Source organism: Cavia porcellus, unplaced genomic scaffold (genome assembly GCF_034190915.1).
Source record: "Cavia porcellus strain 051 isolate PalLab524CR breed Dunkin Hartley unplaced genomic scaffold, mCavPor4.1 scaffold_6, whole genome shotgun sequence".
Lineage (NCBI taxonomy): Eukaryota > Metazoa > Chordata > Mammalia > Rodentia > Caviidae > Cavia > Cavia porcellus.
In genome coordinates this window covers 97,107,104-97,128,991 of record NW_026947489.1, presented here as the reverse complement: position 1 = coordinate 97,128,991, position 21,888 = coordinate 97,107,104, and the positions used below count along the sequence as shown (strand labels likewise).

Below are 21,888 nucleotides of genomic sequence, written 5' to 3'. Positions count from 1 at the left end.
GGGCCTGGACTGTCCAGGCAAAGGGAACAACAGCAAAGGCTCCAGGTGGGAGGCTCAAGATTGTGTGAAGAGAGGGCGGTGAGGCCATCAGGAGGTGGGCAGTGGGAGGGCACAGTGCTGGGAGAGCACACGGGAGCTCCAGGCTAGGAAGACATCAGGGCCCCAAGTGGCTGCCTTTGGACCCAGCAGGAGTGGAGAGACTGAGGGACACACATGGGGAAAGGATCACGGCCCTTCTAAGGCCACTCTGCTGTCAGTGTGGCAGGTGGGCTGCAGGGTTTGGGAGAGCCAAGCTCCCAGGTGACAGGCACTGCCACAGCCTCTGTGATCATGGTCTCAGCCAAGAGGGGCCCAGTGCCAAAGTCAGGCCAGGCAGAGAGGAGAACTGAAAAGGGGAAGGACAGCACCTTCCCTCCTCATGTTTGCTTGGTCCACTTCCTGCCCGCGTGGCTGATTCCACAGCAGTCAGGATCGCTCAGGGTTATGCAGCGCTTTTAGACCCGGCCCTGCAGCATTCCACATGTGCTTCTCCCTCCTGCATCTGTCCTCTGAGGTAGACACTGTTAGCACAGCTGAGGCAACTGAGGCTCACAGAGGGTCTTTGACCAAAGTCCTACAGCTAGAGGAGGGACTGGAGCCCAGGCAGGTGGCTGGAGAGCTCATCCTCCACTCATGACCCTGAGGTCTGTGGTGTCCACACCTCTCTCTCTCTCTCTCCACGGGCCCTTCCCTTCCAGCAAGGCCCCAGGTAACAGGCAGGGCCCAGGCTGCTGAGCCTTGTGGATGTTCGAGGGCAGAGATGATGGGACAGTGTGGCAGGCACCAAGCAGGCTTATTCTGAGGGGAAAGGCCCCTCTAGCTGGGGACAGATGTCACTATATTTGGCTCCCAGCTAGGGCCCTGGCTGGTCCTGAACACGGAGTGGCAGCTGCGAGCCTCTGCCCTCCCTGTCCACCCACACTGCAGGCCTCCCCTCAAGAACAGCCCACTGCTGAAGTTATGGAGGTGCAGACTTTATTGGCAATGGGGAAGGCAGAATTGTGGGCAAGGACACAGCACTGCTCTGAGAGTCCAGGCTCAGGTCAAGCCAAAAGATTTCTTTTCCGTGGGGGATCCATCCATCCCAACATCCTCAACTTTCCAACACCCACTTTTCAGCAACCAGAAAGCAGCTCCATACCGCTACCACAGGCTCCTTCTGGACAGACGACACAAATTACAGCTGTCACTGGTGAGCCAGGAGTGAAGTTCAGTGCGAGGCCCATTATATGTGGTTCACATCACCTCAGTCTCTCTACTCAGCTTGTCGGGGTCTGCCCAGCACACTCCAGCCTCTCAAGGTGGGAACAGAATGGGCCCAGTACCCCTAGCCCACGGAGCCCTCTCTGCAGAAGCCTGGTGTTAGGGGTGAAGAGTTGGGAGCCAGGTCCATCTTTTCCTCTCAGAGCCTCCGCAGAACCTCCTCATGTCCTGCAGCCCCACCTACACCGCCCCACTATATCCCCTTTTCTGGCCTGTGCCTGCCCACAGATGGGAGCCCTGTCAGCCCCAGCCTGGCTCTGTTTGCACAGCAGCTGGCGGTCTCTGTCTCCCCCTCCCTGACTGGTCAGGTCCACCCCTTAGCTCATCACTTCAGAGACCAAGGAGGCCGGGAGCTGGTCTCAGCTCTTTCTCAAGAGCACAGAAACAAAGCAGCAGTTCCACAACTCAGGGGCCGTCTTCCCCAGCCACTTTCTGCTTGTGGCAGGCCAATCACGGGGTTGGGGACCCGGCTTTAGGGTCTAGCAATTCCCACAGCCTCCCCAGCTTTGGGCAGGGAAAGAGGGGTAAGCCACTCCTGAGCTGGGGCTAGGAGGAGCAGGGACAAAAATAACCTGGTATAGACTCTTGCTGAGGCCAGAAATAGCGTAGTGACAAGTGCCTTGTAACATCCTGGTCACGCAGCAGGGGGAGGCTGAGCCAAGGAGGGTCCATCCTCACTCCAGGCTCCTGCATGGCCAGGTGCCCCACATCTCACCCACTCTACATACCACAACACACTGCCCGAGCACACACATTTGCGGCAGAGCCCCAGGGACCGTGACTCAGGACAGGGAATCCGGAGAGATGCTGAACCTGGGTTTGGCCTTGGCCACAGGCACACTGCGCTTGCGCAGGGGCCCACGGGTCGAGGCAAGAGTCAGGGCATCGAGCAGGCTGTGGTCCTCGTCAAGCTGGTGAGCTGTGCAGAGTGGTGTGGGCACTTTAATGGTGTTGCCAAACTTGGAATAGTCCACCGAATAGCGGCCATCCTCCTCTGCCACGATGGGGACAAAGCGATGGCCCCACAGAATTTCGTCAGCCAGGTAGGAGGTGCGGGCCTGGGTGGTAATGCCCGTGGTTTCCACCACACCTTCCAGGATGACGATGATCTCGAGGTCCTGGTGGTGGTGCAGGTCACTGGGTCCCAGGTCGTAGAGTGGACTGTTGGCATCGATGACATGGTAGATGATGAGCGGGGCCACCAGGAAGATACTGTTACCCCCCACACCGTTCTCCATGGGGATGTCCACCTGGTGGAGGGGGACCACCTCGCCCTCGGGACTCGTGGTCTTTCGGACCACCTGCATGTGGATGGTGGCACTGATGATCATGCTTTTCCGGAGGTCACCCACGCGCAGCATGAAGCAGAGGCGGCCGTGGCGCAGAGCAATGACCGCATGCTTGCTGAAGATGAGGGTCTCTGCCCGCCGATGCGCCTGGGAGGTCTTCATGAAGATGCAGCCCAGCATGATGGCGTTGATCATGAGCCCCACAATGTTCTGCACAATGAGGATCAAGATGGCCAGCGGGCACTCCTCGGTCACCATGCGCCCACCAAAACCGATGGTCACCTGGACCTCGATGGAGAAAAGGAACGCGGATGAAAAGGAGTGGATGCTGGTAACACAGGGCACCGTGGTGCCCTCGCCAGGGGCCAGGTCACCGTGGGCAAAGGCAATGAGCCACCAGACCATGGCAAAGAGCAGCCAGCTGCACAGGAAAGACATGGTGAAGATGAGCAGCGTGTGCGGCCACTTGAGGTCCACCAGCGTGGTGAACACGTCCTGCAGGAAGCGGCCCTGCTCCCGGATGTTCTTGTGGGCCACGTTGCAGTTGCCTTTCTTGGACACAAAGCGGGCCCTCCGCTCTCGGGCGCGGTATCGGGGCTCTGTGGGGTCCTCTGCCAGACGAGTCAGCACATACTCCTCGGGGATGATGCCCTTGCGGGACAGCATGGCTTCAGGGACCCCAAGGAAGGGTTTCCCTCATGGGGCCACTGCCTTGACCTGGCCTAGGGTCTCGCTGTGGGGTCCGGCTCTCCACACACTCACCCTGGGCCACCCTCAGCCTGTGCCGGCCTTGCACCTGAGATGCTGCCACCAATAGACTTTCCCCACCTCCACCTGGACCCTGCTTTACTTCTTCACACCAGCCTCACACTTCAGCCCGCCTGCCTGCCCATCTTCGCCTCACGCGCCCGGCTACTGCTCACTCTCCTCCTGGCCCTGGGTCGCAGTCCAGCTCTCCTCCACCAGCTACGCACCCCTAGGCCTCCTCGAGACCCTTCCTCCCCGCCCAGCCCTTACTGGACTCAAACTTAACACCTCTGGATCCTACCAACTAACCAGACCGCAAACACCCGCCGCGGTTCTCTGGCTCACCCATTTCTGTCCCCAGACCTCCTCCAAGCCCCAGCCTCCTGTCCTGGCCCCTCTCCAGGCTCCCCTCCAGGTTTCCCCCTATTTTCCTCCCCTGGCTCCTCCCGCCGCTCTCCGGGTGCCTTTCCAGCTCTTGTCCTCTCTGTCTCCTTGGGATCCTGCGCTCTCCGAGTCACCACCCCACCTGGCTCAACTCCCGATCCCCTCGCCCCCCGCCGGATCTGGCCGAGCTGGCTCCACGCCGCGGCCTCCCCGTGCCCGCTCGCCGCCTGCGCCCCCGCCCGCCGCCACCCCGTCCTCGCCCCGCCCGCTCGCCGCCGCGGCACCTGCTCCTGCTCCTCAAGCCGCAGCCGTCGCCTCCCCGCCCCCTCTCGCGGTCCCCAGCGCGCGGCCGGCGGATTTCCCCGGCGGTCAGTCAGTCAGTCGGCCGGCGGACGGAGACCTGTGCAAGGCGGGGGCAGAAGATCAAGGGTTGGGGGCGCCGGAGGATCCGAGTGGGGACTTGGCGCCGCCAGGGGGAGCCCGACCTGTTCGCCAGCGGCAGAAGGGCGGACACTGGCTCGGGACACGCCCACTTCCCACCCTCTTCCCGCCCACCTTCGCCACAGCCCCGCCCATTCCTCCATAGCCCCGCCCATTCCCCGGCTCAGTCCCGCCCCTTGGATTTGTGTCCTCCCGCCCAGCGCTGTGAAATTGGTGAGCTAGAACAGTCCCGCCCTCCCAGTCAGGGTCAGCAGCATCAGTCACCCTGTCTGCCCTTCCCTGCTGTTCCCATCCAAAGCTGGATTTCCAGGGACAGGAGACATGGAGACGTGGTACCACAATCCAGGTGGTCCCAGGACTTTTCAAAGGACCCTCTTTCCTTTGGGAGATATGTTTTGTTTTGAATCCTCTGAGAATTTGTGCGAGAAATCTCTCCCGAAGGAAACCGAAGAACTACCCTAGCAAGGGCAGGAGCACAGCGACACCTCCCACCAGGCTTGCCCGCAGCATGGCCCAAAAGCCCAGCGCTCCACCTTCTCAGTCCTAAAACAGTTGAACCTATGGCCAGCGCTTTACAAACCCCCATGACTGTGGCCTGAATTCCTCCAGCTTCGGCAGTGGAGGTGTTCAGCTTAATGGCTGTTTTAAACCCAGCTTGGACCCTGGGACACTCAGACTCTTGGTCAGGACAAGGGTGATGCTTCTATCACAGACATCAGCCTAGGTTTACCCTGCCTGTTGTTGGAGCAAACCGCCTGGTGACCTTCTGTAGGAGTCCGGTGTCAGGCAGGGTCTGGAAGGACAGAGGCCTTAGGGTTACAGGCTGCAGTGCGGTGTGCGTGACTTTTATACTGTTTTCCTCTTTCTCTCCCCTAACCATCTGTAGGCGGAATCAATCCTGCTGCAAAGGGGGTGATCCTGGGCTGTATTTCCAGAGGAGCAGTGCCTAGGGCAGGATTGGAGAACGAGATGAGCAGAAAAGGAAGCTCAAGGAAACGGCATTCCTCTGAGGCAACTGTCATATAGTTTTTTAGCCATCAGAAAGGGAAACTTGTGTGTGTGTGTAGGGGGTGGATCTGGCACCTTCAAAGAAACCTGAGAGTTACAGGAGGATGGGCCAGTAGTCTTGCCTGATGCAAAGAAAAGAACTGGATACTGAATGGAACAGAGACGGGCTTTCATTTTACATGTAAAGATTCAGTTCTAAACTGAAACCAGAGGTGACCCACTTCTGAGGGGAGTTCTAGGAACCTCGGTGGTCCATTGGGATATTATGGAGGGATCTGGCCAGGCGGCTTTGGGCATCCGTGTAAAACTTTCTTGTCTCGTGCAGTTTCTTTGCTTCTATGTTGGGGTGAGGTGGAATCCTCTTACCACTCGAGGTTCTGCTCGTGGGAGACCTCATTGTGAGGGAGCTGTGGGTCCTAGAGGTTCCCAGAGCTGAAAAGGCCAAGACTGCCTCACTGTATGGCCTCGAGGCTCAGCTCTTCCAGCTCCACCCTTCTACCCAAGGTGCTCACTTCCTACTCTGCTGCATCTGCCTGGCTCACATTTGCCCCAGACACTGCACTTGTCAGATGCCTTTCTTGCTTAAAACCCTTTATGCTCCCCTTTTGCCCACAAGCCTATCCCACGCCTCTTAGCCTGATATCCGAGGCGCTCTGATCTTTATATTTGCTGCTGCCCTCATCCCACCCCTTCCCTGCCCCCTGACCAGCCAGCACACCTAACCTGCTTCCATCCTCACTCCTTGGCTCCTGCTGCCTGTCCTCTGCCTTGTTCCCGAGCCCTCTGCCTCTCCAGTTTTTACTCCTCCCATGCGAAGCTCAAATCTGGCCTTTCCCAGGCAGCCTTCCAGGACTCATGGAGTTCTCCCTTCCCAAACACTCTGGCTTCTGGCACAGCCAGAAGGGTCTCCTCCATGACTGCTGGATATTCCTTATGTTGTGTGGCTTGAGGCCTCTTTCAGCCAAGAGGGATGTAGACTAAGACCCTGCGGTCTGTAGCCCAGGGCCTGGTAAGCCAGTACTGCAGGCTGAACCGAGAAAGGATAATGAGATGCAAATGAGCACCTGTCTTTACTGGCTGGGAACACGGGACACTCCTGTTTGCTGATTTGGATGGAGTCAGGAAAGCTATTGTTTTGATCTCCCCAAAGTCTGTGCCACCACCACCTGGCTGACTTGTATCTGAAGTGTTCTTCACTGAAAAGGAGCATCTTTCTCCTACTTCTGAATATCCCTGTTTGGGAACCAAGAGGGCGCACAGGGTCCAGGCCTAGTCAGTGTATTCCAGCCCTCTGGGCACTGTGATTGATGGTGGGGACAGGGATGTGATTGAATTGGTCCTTTAACATTCACTTCTCAAATTTTTGTGGGAACCACCGGGACACAGCACTTTTTCTCTTTGGTTGTCCTGGGGCAGGATGTAAGCTGTAGCTAAGTGGCTATCTGTCATCAATGAGGCAGAGACAAATGGAACCCAGAAATGGAAAGGCATCCCTGATTTCAAACATAGAAGTCACCAGTGTGATCTTTCCTATCCCACACCACCATAAATTCAGTTAATTGAATTGTACTCCTGTCACGTTCGATAGTAATAGTGCTGATCCAGGCCACCAGGCCTCACAGTGCAAAAAGGACAGAAGAGAAAGGGCTAAGTTGGGTGAACATTTGCTATCTTCACCACAGAAATGCTGTCGCCCTTGCTATGGCTGAGTTATAGCCTCCAAGTTCATAGGGTGAAGACCTAGACTTCAGTGTGATGCATTTAGAGCAGGGCATGGGAGGAGGTAATTAAAACTCAATGAAGTCACAGGGCGGGACCCTAATCCAATATGCCTGGTATCCATAATGAAGAGAAAGAAGGGAGAAGAGAGAGGGAAAAGCGAGGGCAGAAAGGAGGAGGGGACAGAGAAAGGGGATGGAGAGAGAATAGGAGTGAATATCAGGACACAGAGGAAAGGTCACAGAAGGACAACCGAGAAGGTGGCTCAGGAAAAACCAAATCAGCCAACACCTTGACCTCAGATTTCAGCCTCCAGAACTGCGTGCAGTAAGGTTCTGCTGTAAAAGCCACCCAGTCCGTGGCAGGCTGTGGTGACAGCCTGAGCTGCTAACAGTCCTCATCTCACAGATCAGGAAAAGTGCTTTTGCCTGCGCTCAGCAGCGCCTGCCCAGTGCCAGCTCCTCGAGTCCAAGGGGCACCGCAGCCCCAGTGACAAAGCCAGGCCCTCTTGTAGGAAATATCAATCTCTTTATTTATAGGTGATTTACAGTTAGAAAAACCAAGTGAGGCAGAGGCAGGGTGAGGGTTTGACGTGGCACTTGGGCGCTGGCAGGTCACTTGTCTGCTCTGACAAAGGAGGCAAAGACACTGTCCTTCCGGCTGAGCAGGTTCTCTGGTTTGTCGAACTCCAGGATGGCGCCCCGCTTCAGGACCATCACCAGGTCTGCGCTGAGAATGGTGTGCACTCGGTGCTGCGGGCAGGAGGGGGCAGGGCAGCTGATGGCTGACATCCTGCCTCGGTGGTGACTGTCCCTGCCTGGGGTGGCTGTGAGCCAAGGTCTCCATCTACTAAGACCCCCCTTTTGTCTTCACCAAGTCTCAGCTCTGCTTTCTGCCGGACTTCAAGACTCAAGAGACCACTGTCCCCAAGCCCCCATTCCCTACTTCCTGTGGCTCACAGGGCCTTGGGACAGGCTGACCTCAATACTGGAGGAAAAAAGGGGCAGAGTGATAGTCCTGCCCTGGGCCAGCCCTGCAGGCTCCTTCCTTCCCGATGTCCTTTCTTGCTGACAGCCCCAGGCCCCCAGGTCTGGGTAACCCCTGCACCCCGTCAGTGTGCCACTTACTGCAATGGTGACCACGGTGCGGTCTGCGAAGGCCGTCATCACCACCTTCTGGAGGATGTTTTCCTGTCAGGTGAAGGCAGCAGCTGTCAGCTCACTTGCCCTGTGGATGGGGTCTGGCCTGGCTCTGGGGTGGGGGTCCAGGATTGTGGCCCAGCTCCCATCTGACTCCAATCCCAGCTCCACCCTCCACTTCTCTCAGGCCCTGAGAATGGGTCTGCATGGTAGACAGGGTGAAGTCTGTGTGTGATTATTTCCTAAGACTGAATGGAGTCCTGGTCCCCCAGCTCAGCCCTGATGCTAAAGGCAACCTCAGGACTACCTTGTACAAACTGTTCCCTGACAACCCCACTAAAACTGCTCTGGGGAGACACCCAGGACGAACCGTGGCCATGTCGATGGAAGCCGTGGCCTCATCCATGATGAAGATGCTGGTCTTCCTCACAAAGGCCCGAGCCAGGCAGAACAGCTGCCTCTGGCCCTGGCTGAAGTTCTCCCCACCCTCTGTGATGATGGCATCTGAAAAGCGGGTACAGGGCTGAGTTAATCCTTTGAGAGGATTGGGGGGCTGTCGGGATGTGTGTGGAGGTTGGAGGTGTGTCAGGGAGTGCAAGCACACTCAGGGCTGACACACCTGATGCAATAATGCAATGCTGTCCTTGAAGACTGAAGGGAACCCCCGCCCCCGGGGCTGGGCATAGTTGGACCCTGGGCAGTCCTGTGAAAGGGCAATGCATGCATGTGTGTACAGAGTGTGTGTGCCACTCAAGTGGGGACTTGGGGAAGGTGACCCACAAAGCCTAAGTGTGGCCACCAGACACTGCTGTATGGGCTATGACACACACACACACACCAAGACTGTGCTGACTCCTGAGGGACCTGTGTCTAAGACACCCCTCTCCGTCCTGTCCTCTCCCAGGAGAGATGGGTGGGACAGGGAAGAGCTGAAGATACCAGTTGCAATCCTTGTCTCACAGTGGCCCCAAATGTGCCTGTGCCTTGCAGAAGGGCAGACCCTGAACTGACCTGTCATATGACCTGAGGCAAGATACTTCACCTCTCGGGGCCCCGGCATGGTGAAAGGTGGGCCTAACGGTAGCTCAGAGCACACCTGAGACCTAGCTGCGAGTGAGGTTTCCTCCTCAGCCCTTCCTGGATCCTGTAGGGCCCAGCCATGCCTGCTCAGCTGGCAGCAATTACCAAGGCCTCCGGGCAGTGCCTTCACCACCAGCTTCAGCTGGGCGATCTCCAGGGCCTCCCACAGTGTGCTATCCGAGCACTTCTTTTCTGGGTCCAGGTTAAACCTGGAGAGTGGCACAGAAGCCCCATCAGGAGGGGAGCAGAGTCCTGGACCATCCCCAGGCACCTGCAGAAAGCCCTACTGCTCAAGGGGGAGTGGGTGAGAGCTGGGTAACCTGGGGGCTGGCTGAGTTGTGAGCACCAGGTGGTGACAGTTGTGGAAGGCAGCCTTTGAGAGGGGAAGGGGAGCCCCCAGGGCCTGCCTAGGCCTAACGGGAAGCGGGGCTGAAGATGATGCTTTTCTGAAGACTCATCTCCCTTCCTCTTCCTCTTTGGAGCTGGGCACTCTAGGGCTGCAGCAGGTCTGGGAGTGGACGGGCTCACCGAATGGTGCCGCTGAAGAGGACCGGGTCCTGCAGGATGATGGACAGGCGCGAGCGCAGGGTGTGCAGTGGCAGTTTGGCAATGTCAATGCCATCGATGATGATGCGGCCTATGTGGAGATGAAGTCACAGGAGGCCCCAGGGCTGAGGGAGAGGGTGCTGGGGTGTGTGCAGCTGGGACACAGGATCCAGTGAGGTACAGAGGAAGGCAGTGGTGACCGTGGGACTCCTGTGACATCTGACCACAGGTCAGGGTGGCGGGCCCATCGTATGGGGTGTCCAGTATTCAACTCACCCTCGAACATGTCCACCATGCGGAAGAAGGCTAGTGAGAAGGAGGACTTCCCACTGCCCGTGCGGCCACAGATCCCAATCTGGAATGGAGAAGTGGCATGCTGCTTCTGGGAGGCCACTGGGAGTGGCCTCCACTGCCGGCTCTAGGAGTGCATGTGAGTCACAGCTTCTCTCACCCAGCTGCATTGTGGCCAGGCTGGGCTGTGGGCTGGGTTTGTGTCCTGTTCTGGGTCCAGAGGGGACTTGTGGGGGCCAAGAGCAACGAACAAAATCAGATGCACAAGCTTCAGTATCACATGGCTTTTCTTATGTGAGAAACCCAAAGTATAAATAAACCAAAGAGCAAAATAAAAGATAGATAATATAGAGGAAAATGAATTTTTGTAAAAGGGGAAAAGATGGAGGGGACGGGAATAAAAAAAGAATTAAGATGTATCATGTACATATACCAACTTCCCATGATGAATACAAACATACTAACTTAAAAAAAAGAATTTTTAAAAAGTCCAGAGCATAGACATCAATTGCCTGGGCCTTGGTGTGAGTCTGGGGGTACCTGGTACATGGCTGCAGGATAGGTGGGGACCCTGCTGTGTCCCCCTGTGCATGTGTGTGGCAAGAGGACACGGGTGCTGACTGAGGTGTGCAGGGATGCACCTGCGCTCCCCCCTTAACTGGGAACCATCTCGGATCCTGCTGCTTCCTAGCCTTTGAGTCCCAACAGAATTCACAATAAAAGATGCACAGAGAGTCAGGGATAGTGATACACTGGGCCACTGGCGTGGGGACAGATGAGTGGACACAGATGGAGGCATGCAAAGGTTGGAGACAGTAAGCCAGATAGCACTAGGAAGAGAACGAGACAGTGACCAAAGGAGAGGGTCAGGGGGAGACGGCAAGAGGGGCTCAGAGGCTGACAGGACCCCCCTGCTGAGGACAAGAGCAGCCCCTGCTCTGAAGCATCCCAGGAGCATGGGGGTTCAAATGCACCGAGGCCACGAGCAATGCTGTTAGGCGCCCTCCCCAGGCCCGGGCCCTCCTGTGACCTTCTGTCCCGGCGAGATGAGGGCATTCACGTGCTTGAGCACTGGCTTCAGGGAGCTGTCATAGCGCACGCTCAGATTCTGGATCTGGATCTTCCCTCGGTCTGGCCAGTTCTTGGGGATCATTGATGGGGCTGGAAGCCATGCTGGGGTCAGCCACCGGGCTGGGCCACAGCTCATGTCCAAGAGGCCTCCCATCCCCAGGCTCCCTCTCTGGCCCCCAGCCCAGCCCAGCCCAGGTCTCCCGCAGGCCCCTCACCCAGCAGCCCCTCGTAGCTCTCCGCCTCGGTCTTCAGGAGCCCATGGATGCGCTTCACGGCGCCCAGCTGGATCTCCATGTCTGCCAAGTTCCGCACCATCCAGTTGAGGTAGTTGGAGACCTGAAGGGAGTGAATGGTCAGATGCTCAGCGAGCACTTAGTTCTGTCCTTGGCCAGCAGCGCGGCTCTCTTTAGGGCTGAAGAGGACCCCAGGGACTCCCAGATATCTTCTGTCACCCCCATCAGAGTGGCTTTCCCTGGAAGCCAGGGGAAGGTCAGAGTGATGTGGCCAAACATCTGGGCCTGGGCTGGGGTCCTGCCTGTCAGCCTTCTTGCTAAGGCCTGGATGGGGACGTCTCATGCCTCGGGTGGGGACAGACCCTGAGGTCCCCTGATCTGTCCTCTGCGGCTGCCACTCACCATGAGGGCGTAGGTGAGGCCCAGGCCCACCAGGCCGGCTGAGAGCTCTCTGTGCAGGGAGTTGGAGATGGAGGTGGCGGCCGCAATGAGCACCACACAGGCACCGATGTACTCCTGTGCAGGGAAGGAGGGGCAGCCGCTGGCCTGTGACCTTGGGGTTGGCCTGCTTGGCCAGTCCCACCCCGGCCCTGCACTTCAAGCCATCAGACATAGGAGCTCACACCATTCACGGCCTAGACAAGCTGCACACAGCTGGTTTTGCTCCTGGCAAGAACACAGCATCACACACACAGCCCCAGGCAGTGACTCAGGGAAGCGGCACAGGTAAGAAGCAGTAAGGACATTGGGGAGAACAGGGAGGCTCCATGACCGCACGGTCCTGCATCCTGTCCTCTCTTCCTGTCTCCTGGTCAGACCCTTGCTCCAGACGCACATGCCTATGGGAACCCTGTGTCCGGGGAATGGGAAGGGCAGCTGACACTTGCCATTCGGACTTCCAGCCATCTGTTGGCCGCCGTGAGGAAGAGGGAGGCGATGTTATTGGAGTCAGTGTATTCGAGGAGCTTCTGCTGGAACCGGGCCTCGTACCTGGAAGGAGGCAGTGAGAGGCAGTGCTGGTCGCGCAGCTCCCGGGATTCTCCCGGCCCCAGACGTGCCACCTCCACCCCTGTATGTCCAGGAACCCCTTGCTGGGACATCCTCGTTCCTACTTATGCTCACCTGCAGTCCTCCCTCTTTCAGACTCTCATTTTTACCCCAAGACCTGTTCTTTTCTCCATGTCTACTCCAGTACTATGGGGGACACCCATCCCCCGTTTCTGAGGCCGTAGACCCAGGAATCAGCTGGATTCGCAGCCAGCCCCACGTCAGGTCCTACTGAGCTTCCTTCCAGACAGTCCTGCCCCGGCGCACCTCTCCCCTTCTTCAAGAGCACCAGGCTGTGGGTTGACTCCCCAATTCCTATACTGATACATCCCGCAGCCCCTCTCTGCCCAGCACCATCTTTCCAAATCACAAACTCTCCCTGCTGGGCATATCAATGGCCTCCTGTTGCTTTTAGGATAAAGAACCACCTCCCTGTCAGAGGCCTGTGGGAGCTGGCACCTTCTAACCTCATTCCTGCCACAAATTCCCTTACCCGCAGTGCTGAAGCCACACCAGCTGTTCAAAGCTTTATAACACCACCAAGTTCTTGTTCTCCAGGGCCTTTGCTCAATGCCCTTTCCACCACCTGGAATGCTTTCTTCGTTTCTTTGTTCCTTCTAAATTTTCCTTCCTTACCCTAACTGGTATCTCTCAGAGACTGTTTCTGGCCATTCCTTTACCTAAGGTGGCTCCCTTCTACCTCTGCAAGTCTGCTTGTATAGTCATTTTTCAAGCTGTTTCCGATCTATCTTCCTCCCCAGACTGGAAAATCCATGAGGGTGGAGATCAGGTCTGTTTTGCTGCCAGCCTCTGGCACCGTAATTAAATACATGCTAACCATATGAGGGGACTCTCCAGGGCCTTCTCAGATAGAAGGCATCTGTCTGTGTGAGGGACTCTGGAGATTTCTCTGCCACCCTCACGCCTCTGTCTCTCTCCCCCTGGTTACTGTGTGGGGAACTGACTGCTGACCTTGCTGGTGTGGGCTGGGCCCAGTGGAGGCACAGGACACTTGTTTGATAAGGAAAGAAGGAAGGAAGATTGGTCTGGTAAAGACTCAGAAGGACCCAAGAACGCCATGACAGCCACTTGCTTCTTACTCCTGAGGCTGTTTGGCTTGGATTATTTTGGGGCAGAGGGCAGGAGTCTGGGGACAGTGATGTGAGTTCCTGAGGTGATGAGAGCGTGCAGTCACATATGTGTGAGTGTGGGCAGGTGATGTGTCCATGGCCAGAGTGAAGCTACGCATTGGAAGGGGATAAGTGTGGTCCACAGGGTCCTGCTGTGCACAAGCGTAGGAGGAGGCTGAGGCTCCACATGTAGGGGCCAGAAGGCCCTGTGTGAATGACAGGAGAGTGAGCCAGTAGGAGATGGGAGCTCCTGCCACGATTGTGACAGTGAGGACTGAGAAGGAGCCCGGTTTTGGAGCCCTGAAGACCTGGGTTGGAGTCCAAACATCGTGTGTTACAACTGTGACTCAGTTTCCTCATCAGTAAAATGGGGATAGCAACAGCTCCCACATGAACAGAAACAACCTCTGGGCTTAGCAGTGCTGGGCACTCCAAAAACTCTTTTGTGAAAAACTGGGCCTTTTGGGAAAGCCCAAAAGATCAGGCAAGCTGGGGTCACAGTCTGTGTGACCAGACTGTTTCCCGGCCTCTCTGGTTCTCGATTCTGTATCTGTAGAACATGGATTCTCACACCTAAGTCAGGGGTTTTCAAGGATTAAATGCCATCATGCACATACCACACTTAGCACTTGGTGTGTGGCGAGTGCTCCACCCAATACATTCTAGTTAACTCCCAAAAGGGTAGATGGCTGGGTGAAAGCCAATAATCAGACATATGGGGCTGATTAAATAGCTTTCATATGGACTCAGGAATCGCTCAGTGTGTCAGTACAGGGTGTGGGTGGCTTTGTAGCAGCAGTCCCTCTGGCTGACCACAGGCTTGCTTGGTCTGAGGCTTGTGACAGGGTGCTGGGATCACTCCCAAGAGGTCTGGCCCACTTTAGAAGAGCCACAGTCTCTCTGCTGCAGTCCTAGCCCGAAGGCCTCTGGACATCAAGTCTAAGGAATATTGCTGAAACTTAGGACAGAAGCTAGGGCCAGGGGTGCCAGGGACCTGGAAGTTGAGGGAATTGGGGACATTCAGGTATCAGGCTATGAGTCTTCAGCATGAAAGAGAGCATAGCCTCGATCTGCTTTACAGACAACCTCTCTAGGAGGGGTCCCCCCACTGGTCACACTGTGCCCAGGCAGTCAGCCCTCAGACTTCCAGGTCAGGGAGGAAATGAAAGTGTTCTTGCATCCCTGGATGGTCCTTGAGCCCGGAGGTCACTCCTGGACACAGGGCTTGATGTCACATGATTATTATCATAGCCCACACAGCTGTGCCATTCTAAATATAACCTATTATCACTCCCTGGGTGAGGCTTAGAGACCAGAACCCAAATATCTGGGCCAGGGGTCTCTGGCCTGGCCGGCAGGAGGAAAGATGCCTCCAGCTGATTTGGAGCACCAGATGCACCTGTCCAGCACACCATTGTCCTAGGGCAGGGCAGGGCAGTTTTCTGGAAATTCCTCAGCCTGAACTCTAACCATCCTTTTAGTCCTAGCTCCTGTGCCTTGTCTTTCCTTGCCTGCCTTTTTTCAATTCTTCTAAAGTCCCTGTCCCCTTTCTGGCAGGGCACTTGTCACAAGGATTTGTCTGGCTGCTCAAAGTCAGGGCTGTAAATGCCTCTAGGCCAGGGCGCATCTGACTCATTGTTTTAGTGGCTGGTACGAGACTTGAACACATACTCAGTCTGTGCTTGTTGAATGAAAAACAGTCAAATCTGGGCTTTGCAGAACCTCACACATAGAAGTTATTGCCTTATTTGTGCAGTGGAGTCAGTCATCTCAAGGCATCGATGGTGGCAGTGGTAGTGCAGGTTAAACACTGACAGGGACAGTACTTGGTGAGAGGTTTTCAACAACTGAGGCCCCAGGGCTGCGCCTAAGATCTAAGAGCCTTTCTAGCATTGACACTCAAGACTGTCCCCACCCTGCTCATTTTCTTCCGTTTGGTTTACCAAGGCCCTGGGCTTGTCTTCAGGACTATAATTTTCTTCTAGGGTCACAAAGCTGGAGATACCTGGCCTGTCACTGTGGGTGGTCAGTTCTGGGCCTTGGGGCCCAAGGAGGAGCTCAGAGAAGTGTGTGCTAGGCCGTGCAAAATGAGAGCCTTTGAATGGACTCTCATTGCTGGTGACCCTGTCCTGAGTCCTCCACTCCTACCTTGGGGGGGTATGTGTGCTCATACCTGAAGGCCCGGATGGTAGTGAGGCCCTCCACTGTTTCAGCAAAGTGGGAGAGCAGGGGCAGTTGGGTGGTGTCATCCAGCTGCTGCAGGTCCCTGTGCCAGGGAACAGAGCAGAATAGTTAGAGTCGCTGCTCCAGGTTGAGCCTGGGTGTGAATCCTAGCCCCATGTCGCTTTGTGTGGACAAGTGAGTGTCACCTCTCTGACCTCATTTTCTCACGTGCAGAGAGAGAGGACAATGGTGGCTCCCATTACACTGCTGTGAGCACTGAAAGAGGTTGTTTATGTGAAATGCTTAAACAGCCTGCTGGGCACAGTTCCTGCCATCTGGGGAATGGCAGTCCATGCTCTTGCTGTGCAATCTGGCACTGAGGTTAGGCAGGCAGGCAGCGCTGGTTCCCTTTTCCAGGTGGACCCCCTGCAGCCGGACAACTGGCCAAAGCAATGGAAAAGCCAGACACAATGTTCTCAGCCCTCTTTTCCCAAGCCACAATAGGCTTCATTCAGCCCATCACAAACTGATCACCTAAGAGCCCCTGGGGGCGGGGCAGAGGTATCCATGGCAACAGAATGGCCTTCAGCTCCCCTGACTGCACCTTGACAGCCATCCTTTCTAGGCAGGCTGGGCTGGAATACAGAAAGTAGCTTTCCTAGTCTCCCTGTCTCTAGGGCAAGAGAGGGGACCAGAGGGACGGGAGAATGTTTCTTCTCTGGCAGGAGAAATGAACTTTGTAGAACAGCTTGTACTACAAAGTGCCTGAAAAGCCACTGTGCTTTTGTTCATACTGATGCACTATGTTCCTCATAGGTGCTGGGGGATTCTGGGGCATCAAACAAAAAGCCATTTATATAAACACTGATCCTTTTGGACAGATCGCTGTGGTAAAAATGCATTCTAAATTTAATTATTATATTATTGCTAATTAGTACTTTTAATGGGATCACCTAGGGTATTTATTTTTCTAGCTTCTATTTTTTCTTGTTTATAGTGGTTTTTTTCTTGCTAATGCACATTAGTTATACAGAATAATGGGTCTCATGGTAGTATTTTCATATATGCATATAATCTAATCATATCCACCTCCTCTCCAATCCCCTTCCTCTTCTGTAGTAAACTCCCTTCTAGTCTCTTATCTTTTTTTGCTAGATTCCAAATATGAGAGAAGCTGCTCAGTTTTTTGATGCTAGTCTCTAATCAATTATTTGCACCTAGGGAAGGTACTTAATTTTTTTGACTACCTTCTGTTGGGGGAAATGTGTTTTATACTGCAAATCAGTACACCACCCTTACTGACCAAAACAGAGGTTTTGTTAAGCAAAGCTTGCTGTTACTCTATGAACACAGTCTGCTATTTTACTGCTTTAAAACATTGGTTGTCGGGGGCTGGGGATTTAGCTCAGCGGCATAAGTGCTTGCCTTGCAAGCAGGCAGTCGTGAGTTTGATCCCTGGTACCGATAAAAATGAAAAAAAAAAAAAAAACATTGGTTGTCACCTATGTTGATTTCACAATACACTGATGGTTGTAATTGGCAGCATGAGAACCTGACCTAGCAGGTCTTTAAAACTTTCCCTGTACCCAGGGATTTAGTTCAGAGGCACAAGCACCTGCCTGGCAAGTGTGAGATTCTAAGTTTGATCCCTAGTGCAAAAACAAAACAAAACAAATATAATTCTTATATAATTCCTATAATTTGTTGAGTCAATGAGTTTAACAGAGTCACTCCCAGAGAAAACTTCCTAGAGAATACTTAGAAATTCTGAGTAAGAAAGAGGTGTGAAGTTGAGGCAGTAAGGTAACAAGTTTGAGCCCAGCCTGGGCAATTTAGCAAGACTCAAGAGTGTCAAAAAAGGGCTGGGCATGTTTTGCAGTGAAAAGGTTCTGAGTTCAATCCCTAGTTAAAGAAAGAAAGAGAGAGGAGAGAGAGAGAGAGGTATGCATGGCTCCCAGGCTCACGAGGGCAAACATGATCAACCGGAATGGCTCGGAGAGGCTCCATCAAGGCAAGGGCTTTGGACCCTGAGCACCACACTGCTCCTATCAGGTGCTGTCTGGTTTCACGTCAGCAATCAGACTGACTGCTTGAATTATACAACCTCTATGGGAAGCATTTTGGAAAAATGAATGAAAAGCACAAACATGCCCATATATCCTGACCTGGCAATGTTTTCCCTGAACACATCTCCCAAGGAAACAACTCAGATATGACCTGTAGTGTGTACCCATGTGCCATGGGACAGGTGTTTAGGTTAGGGTAGTGGCTAAGGACAGTTCCTTCATTTCTGCTTCCTTCTTTTTTCCTTTCTGGGGGAACATGACAATACTCTTATGACAATGACTCCAGAAAATCTACAAAATTTCCCCACTGCAAGACTCCCATCTCCACCCCTGAGGCTGGAAAATCTGCTGTCACCTGGATGCCACTCGGAAGTACTTCTGGATGAAGTAGCACACGATGGCCAGGGGCAAGAGGGCCACAAGGAACACAGGTGTGACATAGGAGATGACGGCCAGGGCTGACACACAGAGCAGGGTGGAGCGGCTCAGGCACTCCAGCGTGGATGGGATGTGCTGTGGGAGGAGAGGGGGACAGCCAGGTGCCTTTTCCTATGAGGCCATGTTCCAGTGTCACCTGTCACAACATTTTGCTCCCTGGCTTTACCACAGGCACATATCTTATCGGCCCACCTGCAACGTTAGCTCCCAGAGGCTGGAATAAGGTATTTATTTTCTCACCATCTAGTATGATGGTAAATAAAAAAGACAGCTTGAATCTAAATGAATATTGTCTAGCTAATCAGTCACTTTGATTCAAAATATGCTAGGATGTTTCTAGAACATCTTGGATAGAAAACAGAAGGATCTGGGGGTCCCATCCCCTGGGCACATTGTAAGCAGGTCAGGGACTCTGGGCTCCTCCCCTAGGACACTGATCAGGCAATTTGGGAGCCCAATATCAAACAAGAAAAGCTCCAGGGCCTGGGCTCTCTCTGGATCCAGGGGAAATGTGGCCCCGTCCCCTGTACCTGGTCAATAGTGTTACAGTCAGATGAAAATCTGTTCAGGATGCTCCCAAGGGGTGTGGTCTCAAAAAACCTAAGAGGCAACCAGAAGAGCAGTTACTCACTTGTGAGTGATTTACTTTCTTTGTTTAAGTGTCTCCAGAGCCATCCATGGGCCTGGTTCCTAGGAGCAGTCGCCTTTGTGGTCTGCAGACATCCATCTCGCTCGTGTGCTGGTGCTAGCCTTTGCTTAGCCTCTTGAAGGCCCATCAGTGATCATGGCCACCCTTCTCAGTCCCTCCTCACCCTGGCTAAATCAGTAGCTGTCCTCCTGGGACACAGAGTCCTCTCCAGAGGGACACACAACCTGCCAAGCAGCAGGGCCCTGGAGATAGCCTGTCAGCTGCTAACCCTGAGAGGCCACTCCGGCTGTCAGTGATCCGGTTGTGACTTTGAGTTGGGCCCAATTCCAAACAGAGAATTTCATTACTACAGATCTGGAGGAAAGAGAGGGTCAAGTCAACTTGGAGGCTGTATCTGGGGGCCACAGAGACCGCATGAGACTGCAAAGTACAAAGCGTAGCTAAGAGACATCCACAAGGGGCCAGGTATCCTGTAGGCCAGCTGTGACTGCAAACTGAGTTGGCCAATCAGGCAGTGACGATAGTAAACCTCTTCCAAACTAGGCATCTTCAAGTCCTTATCCATTTTGTCACGGGGTCTGGAGCAGTGGCCTGTGCTGCCAGTGTCAGATCAGCCTGGCTGAGGGAGGTAGGGCAGGATGGGAGGCAGTGGAACTGGAGACAGATGATGACAGTGCCTAGGGAAGGGGACTGACCTTGACCCAGCACTCAGTGACATTCACTTGGAGGGCTGATGGGACAGCTGGATAACCTAACTGTAAGAGGTACAGCTCAAGCTCTGCTGCCTCTGAGTCACCCCATGAGTCTATGACAGAGTCATCTGTGCCCATTTTATAGATGGCGGAACTGAGGTCCAGAGCACAGTTGTTTGCCCTAGCGTGATGGGGACATGGTACCTCATAGGGGCCAGGATGATGCGGTTCAGCAGGCTGCGGTGCAGCCTCTTGGCCACCTTCAGTCCTGTCCACTCCACAGTGACAGAGGTGACGAGGCACAGCACGATGCCCAGGCTGCAGAGCACGGTGAACACCATGGCATAGACAGTCTGATCCAGGGAGCACTCCTGGGTGGGCAGGGAAGAAAGAGTCTGAGGAATGTAGGTGGCCTCAGCCTTTGCCCCTCTCCTCACCCCAGCCCCCACCATGGGGCTGTCAGCCACACCTGGCTGAGGGAGCAATTCCTGGCTGCGGGGCTCAGGGTCAGGGCGTTATCGGTCCACTTGGCCAGCCAGTAGTCGATGGCCACCAAGACCATGTGTTTAAGCAGCTGGGAGAAGACGAGCAGCGACAGGAGCAGGATGCCAGCAGAGGACAGGTACTTGGCACAGGCACGCCACGGGATCTTGGCTCGCTGGTGCAGCACGGAGGACAGGTTGTCATCTTCCTCAGTCTCAGCCACCTCCTCTGCAGGTCACAAGAACCCACCCTGTGACTTCACTTTTCACACCCCTCTCAGGATGGGTGAACTAGAGTGGATATTTTAGCCCTTTTTACAGGTGGGGAAACTGAGGCACAGAAGGAAAGGGATTTGTCCCATCACAGCCAGAACCCCAAACCTGTCTCCCCATAGCTAATCCCATGTCTGTACCTTCCTCCTCCTCCTCGTCCTGCAGAAGGCCATCTCTTGAGGACATGGCACGAGGCAGGCCCTGGGGGGGCTCTGTGGTTTTTCTCTCGACTGTCTCCTAAAAGGCAGATGTAAGCTTGGCCAATATCCTAGAGTGTGCATGTGGGAAAGAGGGTTGGATGCCCCGCTTGGGGAGGGAGTGGACGGACATGTGTTTGTCTTGCCAGAATTTACTGTCCTCCCCTCCACTGGCTAACAGTGCCCAGTGTTCCAGTTGGGGGCTGCCCCTCCCCTATTCTCAGTGCTTATGGTTCAGGGATTCTGGTGGACCTGTGACCCCAGACTGGCCAACACTCACATCCTGCCTTCCCAAGCACATCACTAAATTGGACCGAGGACGGTCAGCCTTGGGACTTCTACTGAGCTGCAGGATGGAAGCCTGAGACAGTGGGTGGCCCACACTGCTGCCACAAGAATGAAGCCCATGTGAGGGGAGCAGGGCCAGGACACAGCAAAAAGCAGGTTCCTTCTGACACTGTGTGACCATCTGATCCACTGAACTTGACTTCAAGCTATGGCACACTTGAATTTTTGGTTTTGCAAGCCGATAAATCCTTTAACTCCCCACTTCGCTCTTTGCTTAAACGGGTTTTTGGAAATTTGATTTTTGGAAACTTTGCAACTAAATAGCATCTGGCTATCTCAGGACAAGGAGCAGGTGACTACTAAATTCTACACTGAGTACGTGGCTCAGGTACTGGCTCTCATCTGTTAGGAGCAAGTTCATTCCCACATTTGTCCATTGAGGGGCTCTCTGGGGCCATGAGGACAGGAGGCCTCCGTGAGCTCAGGTTTTAGCAAGCCCATTCCACCCAATCTGGTCCCCAGGAGATGCCCACCTTCTCCAGCTCTTGGTCCTGCCGGTTCATGAGGGTCTTCCAGTGCTCAAAGAGCTGGCACTCCGACCTCTGGAAGTCCTTGAGCGTACCCTCCCGCTGGATGGTGCCATCCTTCATAGCGATGATCTGTAAAAGTGGAAATAAATATGGTTAGGGGGGCTGGCTTGAGTCTGACAAAGAGATGGATATAGCCCTTCCTCTGCCACCAAAGGCCTCCTTCATCCACTACAATGTGGGCAGTGATGCCTACCTTACCAATGTGACTATCCCTGGGTGCACTCTGCGTAGGCTGGACTACATCAGTAGACCTTTCAAGTACTTATCAGGCTACCTGCATGCTATCTGAGTACCTTCTGATGGTCTGGTAGGTTCCATCAGTGCTTAGCAAAACACATGTTGGTCCCAGTGTGTGTGGCCCTGCTTTTTGAAATCAGTCAGTCTTTTTATTTAAACACTCAATGATGCCACCATGTAGACTTTTTATTATGGATTCTGTCCCTCCCTCCAAACCTCATATACTCAAAAGTGGGGCTTTTGGAAGGTGACAGAATTAGGAGCTCACAGTTGACTTCCTGATAGGAGGTGAGTCGTGGTGGGAAGAGGGAGGTCACTGGGGGTGTGGCATGCAAGGGTTTATCTCCCTCCACAGCTCCTCTCTGGGCTCTCTCTGCATCCTGGCT

At 54.5% G+C, this 21,888-nt stretch overlaps 3 protein-coding genes across 12 annotated transcripts in view; 1 reads left to right on the top strand and 2 right to left on the bottom strand.

The window, feature by feature from the left end:
- Positions 1-998: 998 nt before the first annotated feature.
- Kcnj11 (potassium inwardly rectifying channel subfamily J member 11) lies at positions 999-3,731 on the bottom strand. Its single transcript, NM_001172974.1, is given in 1 exon segment — positions 999-3,731. A coding segment is annotated over 1 exon segment (1,173 nt). The 5' UTR covers positions 3,258-3,731; the 3' UTR covers positions 999-2,084.
- On the top strand, positions 3,393-4,308 carry LOC134476334 (uncharacterized). Its single transcript, XM_063249775.1, has 2 exons — positions 3,393-3,524; positions 3,811-4,308. The coding sequence occupies exons 1-2, from the start codon at positions 3,393-3,395 to the stop codon at positions 4,306-4,308; spliced, it is 630 nt and encodes a 209-aa protein (XP_063105845.1).
- A 3,090-nt stretch (positions 4,309-7,398) lies between these two features.
- The window catches only part of Abcc8 (ATP binding cassette subfamily C member 8), a 69,785-nt gene continuing 55,295 nt past the window's right edge, over positions 7,399-21,888 (bottom strand). For 7 of the 10 annotated variants that reach the window (XM_063251783.1, XM_063251785.1, XM_063251784.1 and 4 more), the window contains 17 exons: positions 21,209-21,334; positions 20,331-20,427; positions 19,905-20,146; positions 19,640-19,806; positions 18,625-18,694; positions 18,012-18,169; positions 15,601-15,693; positions 12,138-12,240; positions 11,653-11,766; positions 11,233-11,353; positions 10,977-11,107; positions 9,932-10,010; positions 9,638-9,746; positions 9,215-9,318; positions 8,400-8,533; positions 8,018-8,080; positions 7,399-7,642 (listed from right to left, as the gene is read on the bottom strand). In XM_063251783.1, the coding sequence (XP_063107853.1) occupies positions 7,505-7,642; positions 8,018-8,080; positions 8,400-8,533; positions 9,215-9,318; positions 9,638-9,746; positions 9,932-10,010; positions 10,977-11,107; positions 11,233-11,353; positions 11,653-11,766; positions 12,138-12,240; positions 15,601-15,693; positions 18,012-18,169; positions 18,625-18,694; positions 19,640-19,806; positions 19,905-20,146; positions 20,331-20,427; positions 21,209-21,334 (2,049 nt within the window). In that variant the 3' untranslated portion in view covers positions 7,399-7,504. Of the gene's footprint in view, positions 7,643-8,017; positions 8,081-8,398; positions 8,534-9,125; positions 9,319-9,637; positions 9,747-9,931; positions 10,011-10,976; positions 11,108-11,232; positions 11,354-11,652; positions 11,767-12,137; positions 12,241-15,600; positions 15,694-18,011; positions 18,170-18,624; positions 18,695-19,637; positions 19,807-19,904; positions 20,147-20,330; positions 20,428-21,208; positions 21,335-21,888 lie in introns of those variants that run through there. The other 3 variants (XM_063251788.1, XR_010048393.1, XR_010048394.1) reach the window with 3 other exon arrangements.

Excerpts from the sequence above, each read along its gene's own strand:
- LOC134476334 (XM_063249775.1), top strand. The coding sequence starts at position 3,393 with ATGCTGCCACCAATAGACTTTCCCCACCTCCACCTGGACCCTGCTTTA. Across the intron at positions 3,525-3,810 it reads TACTGCTCACTCTCCTCCTG|CTCTTGTCCTCTCTGTCTCC; the intron begins GCCCTGGGTCGC and ends GTGCCTTTCCAG.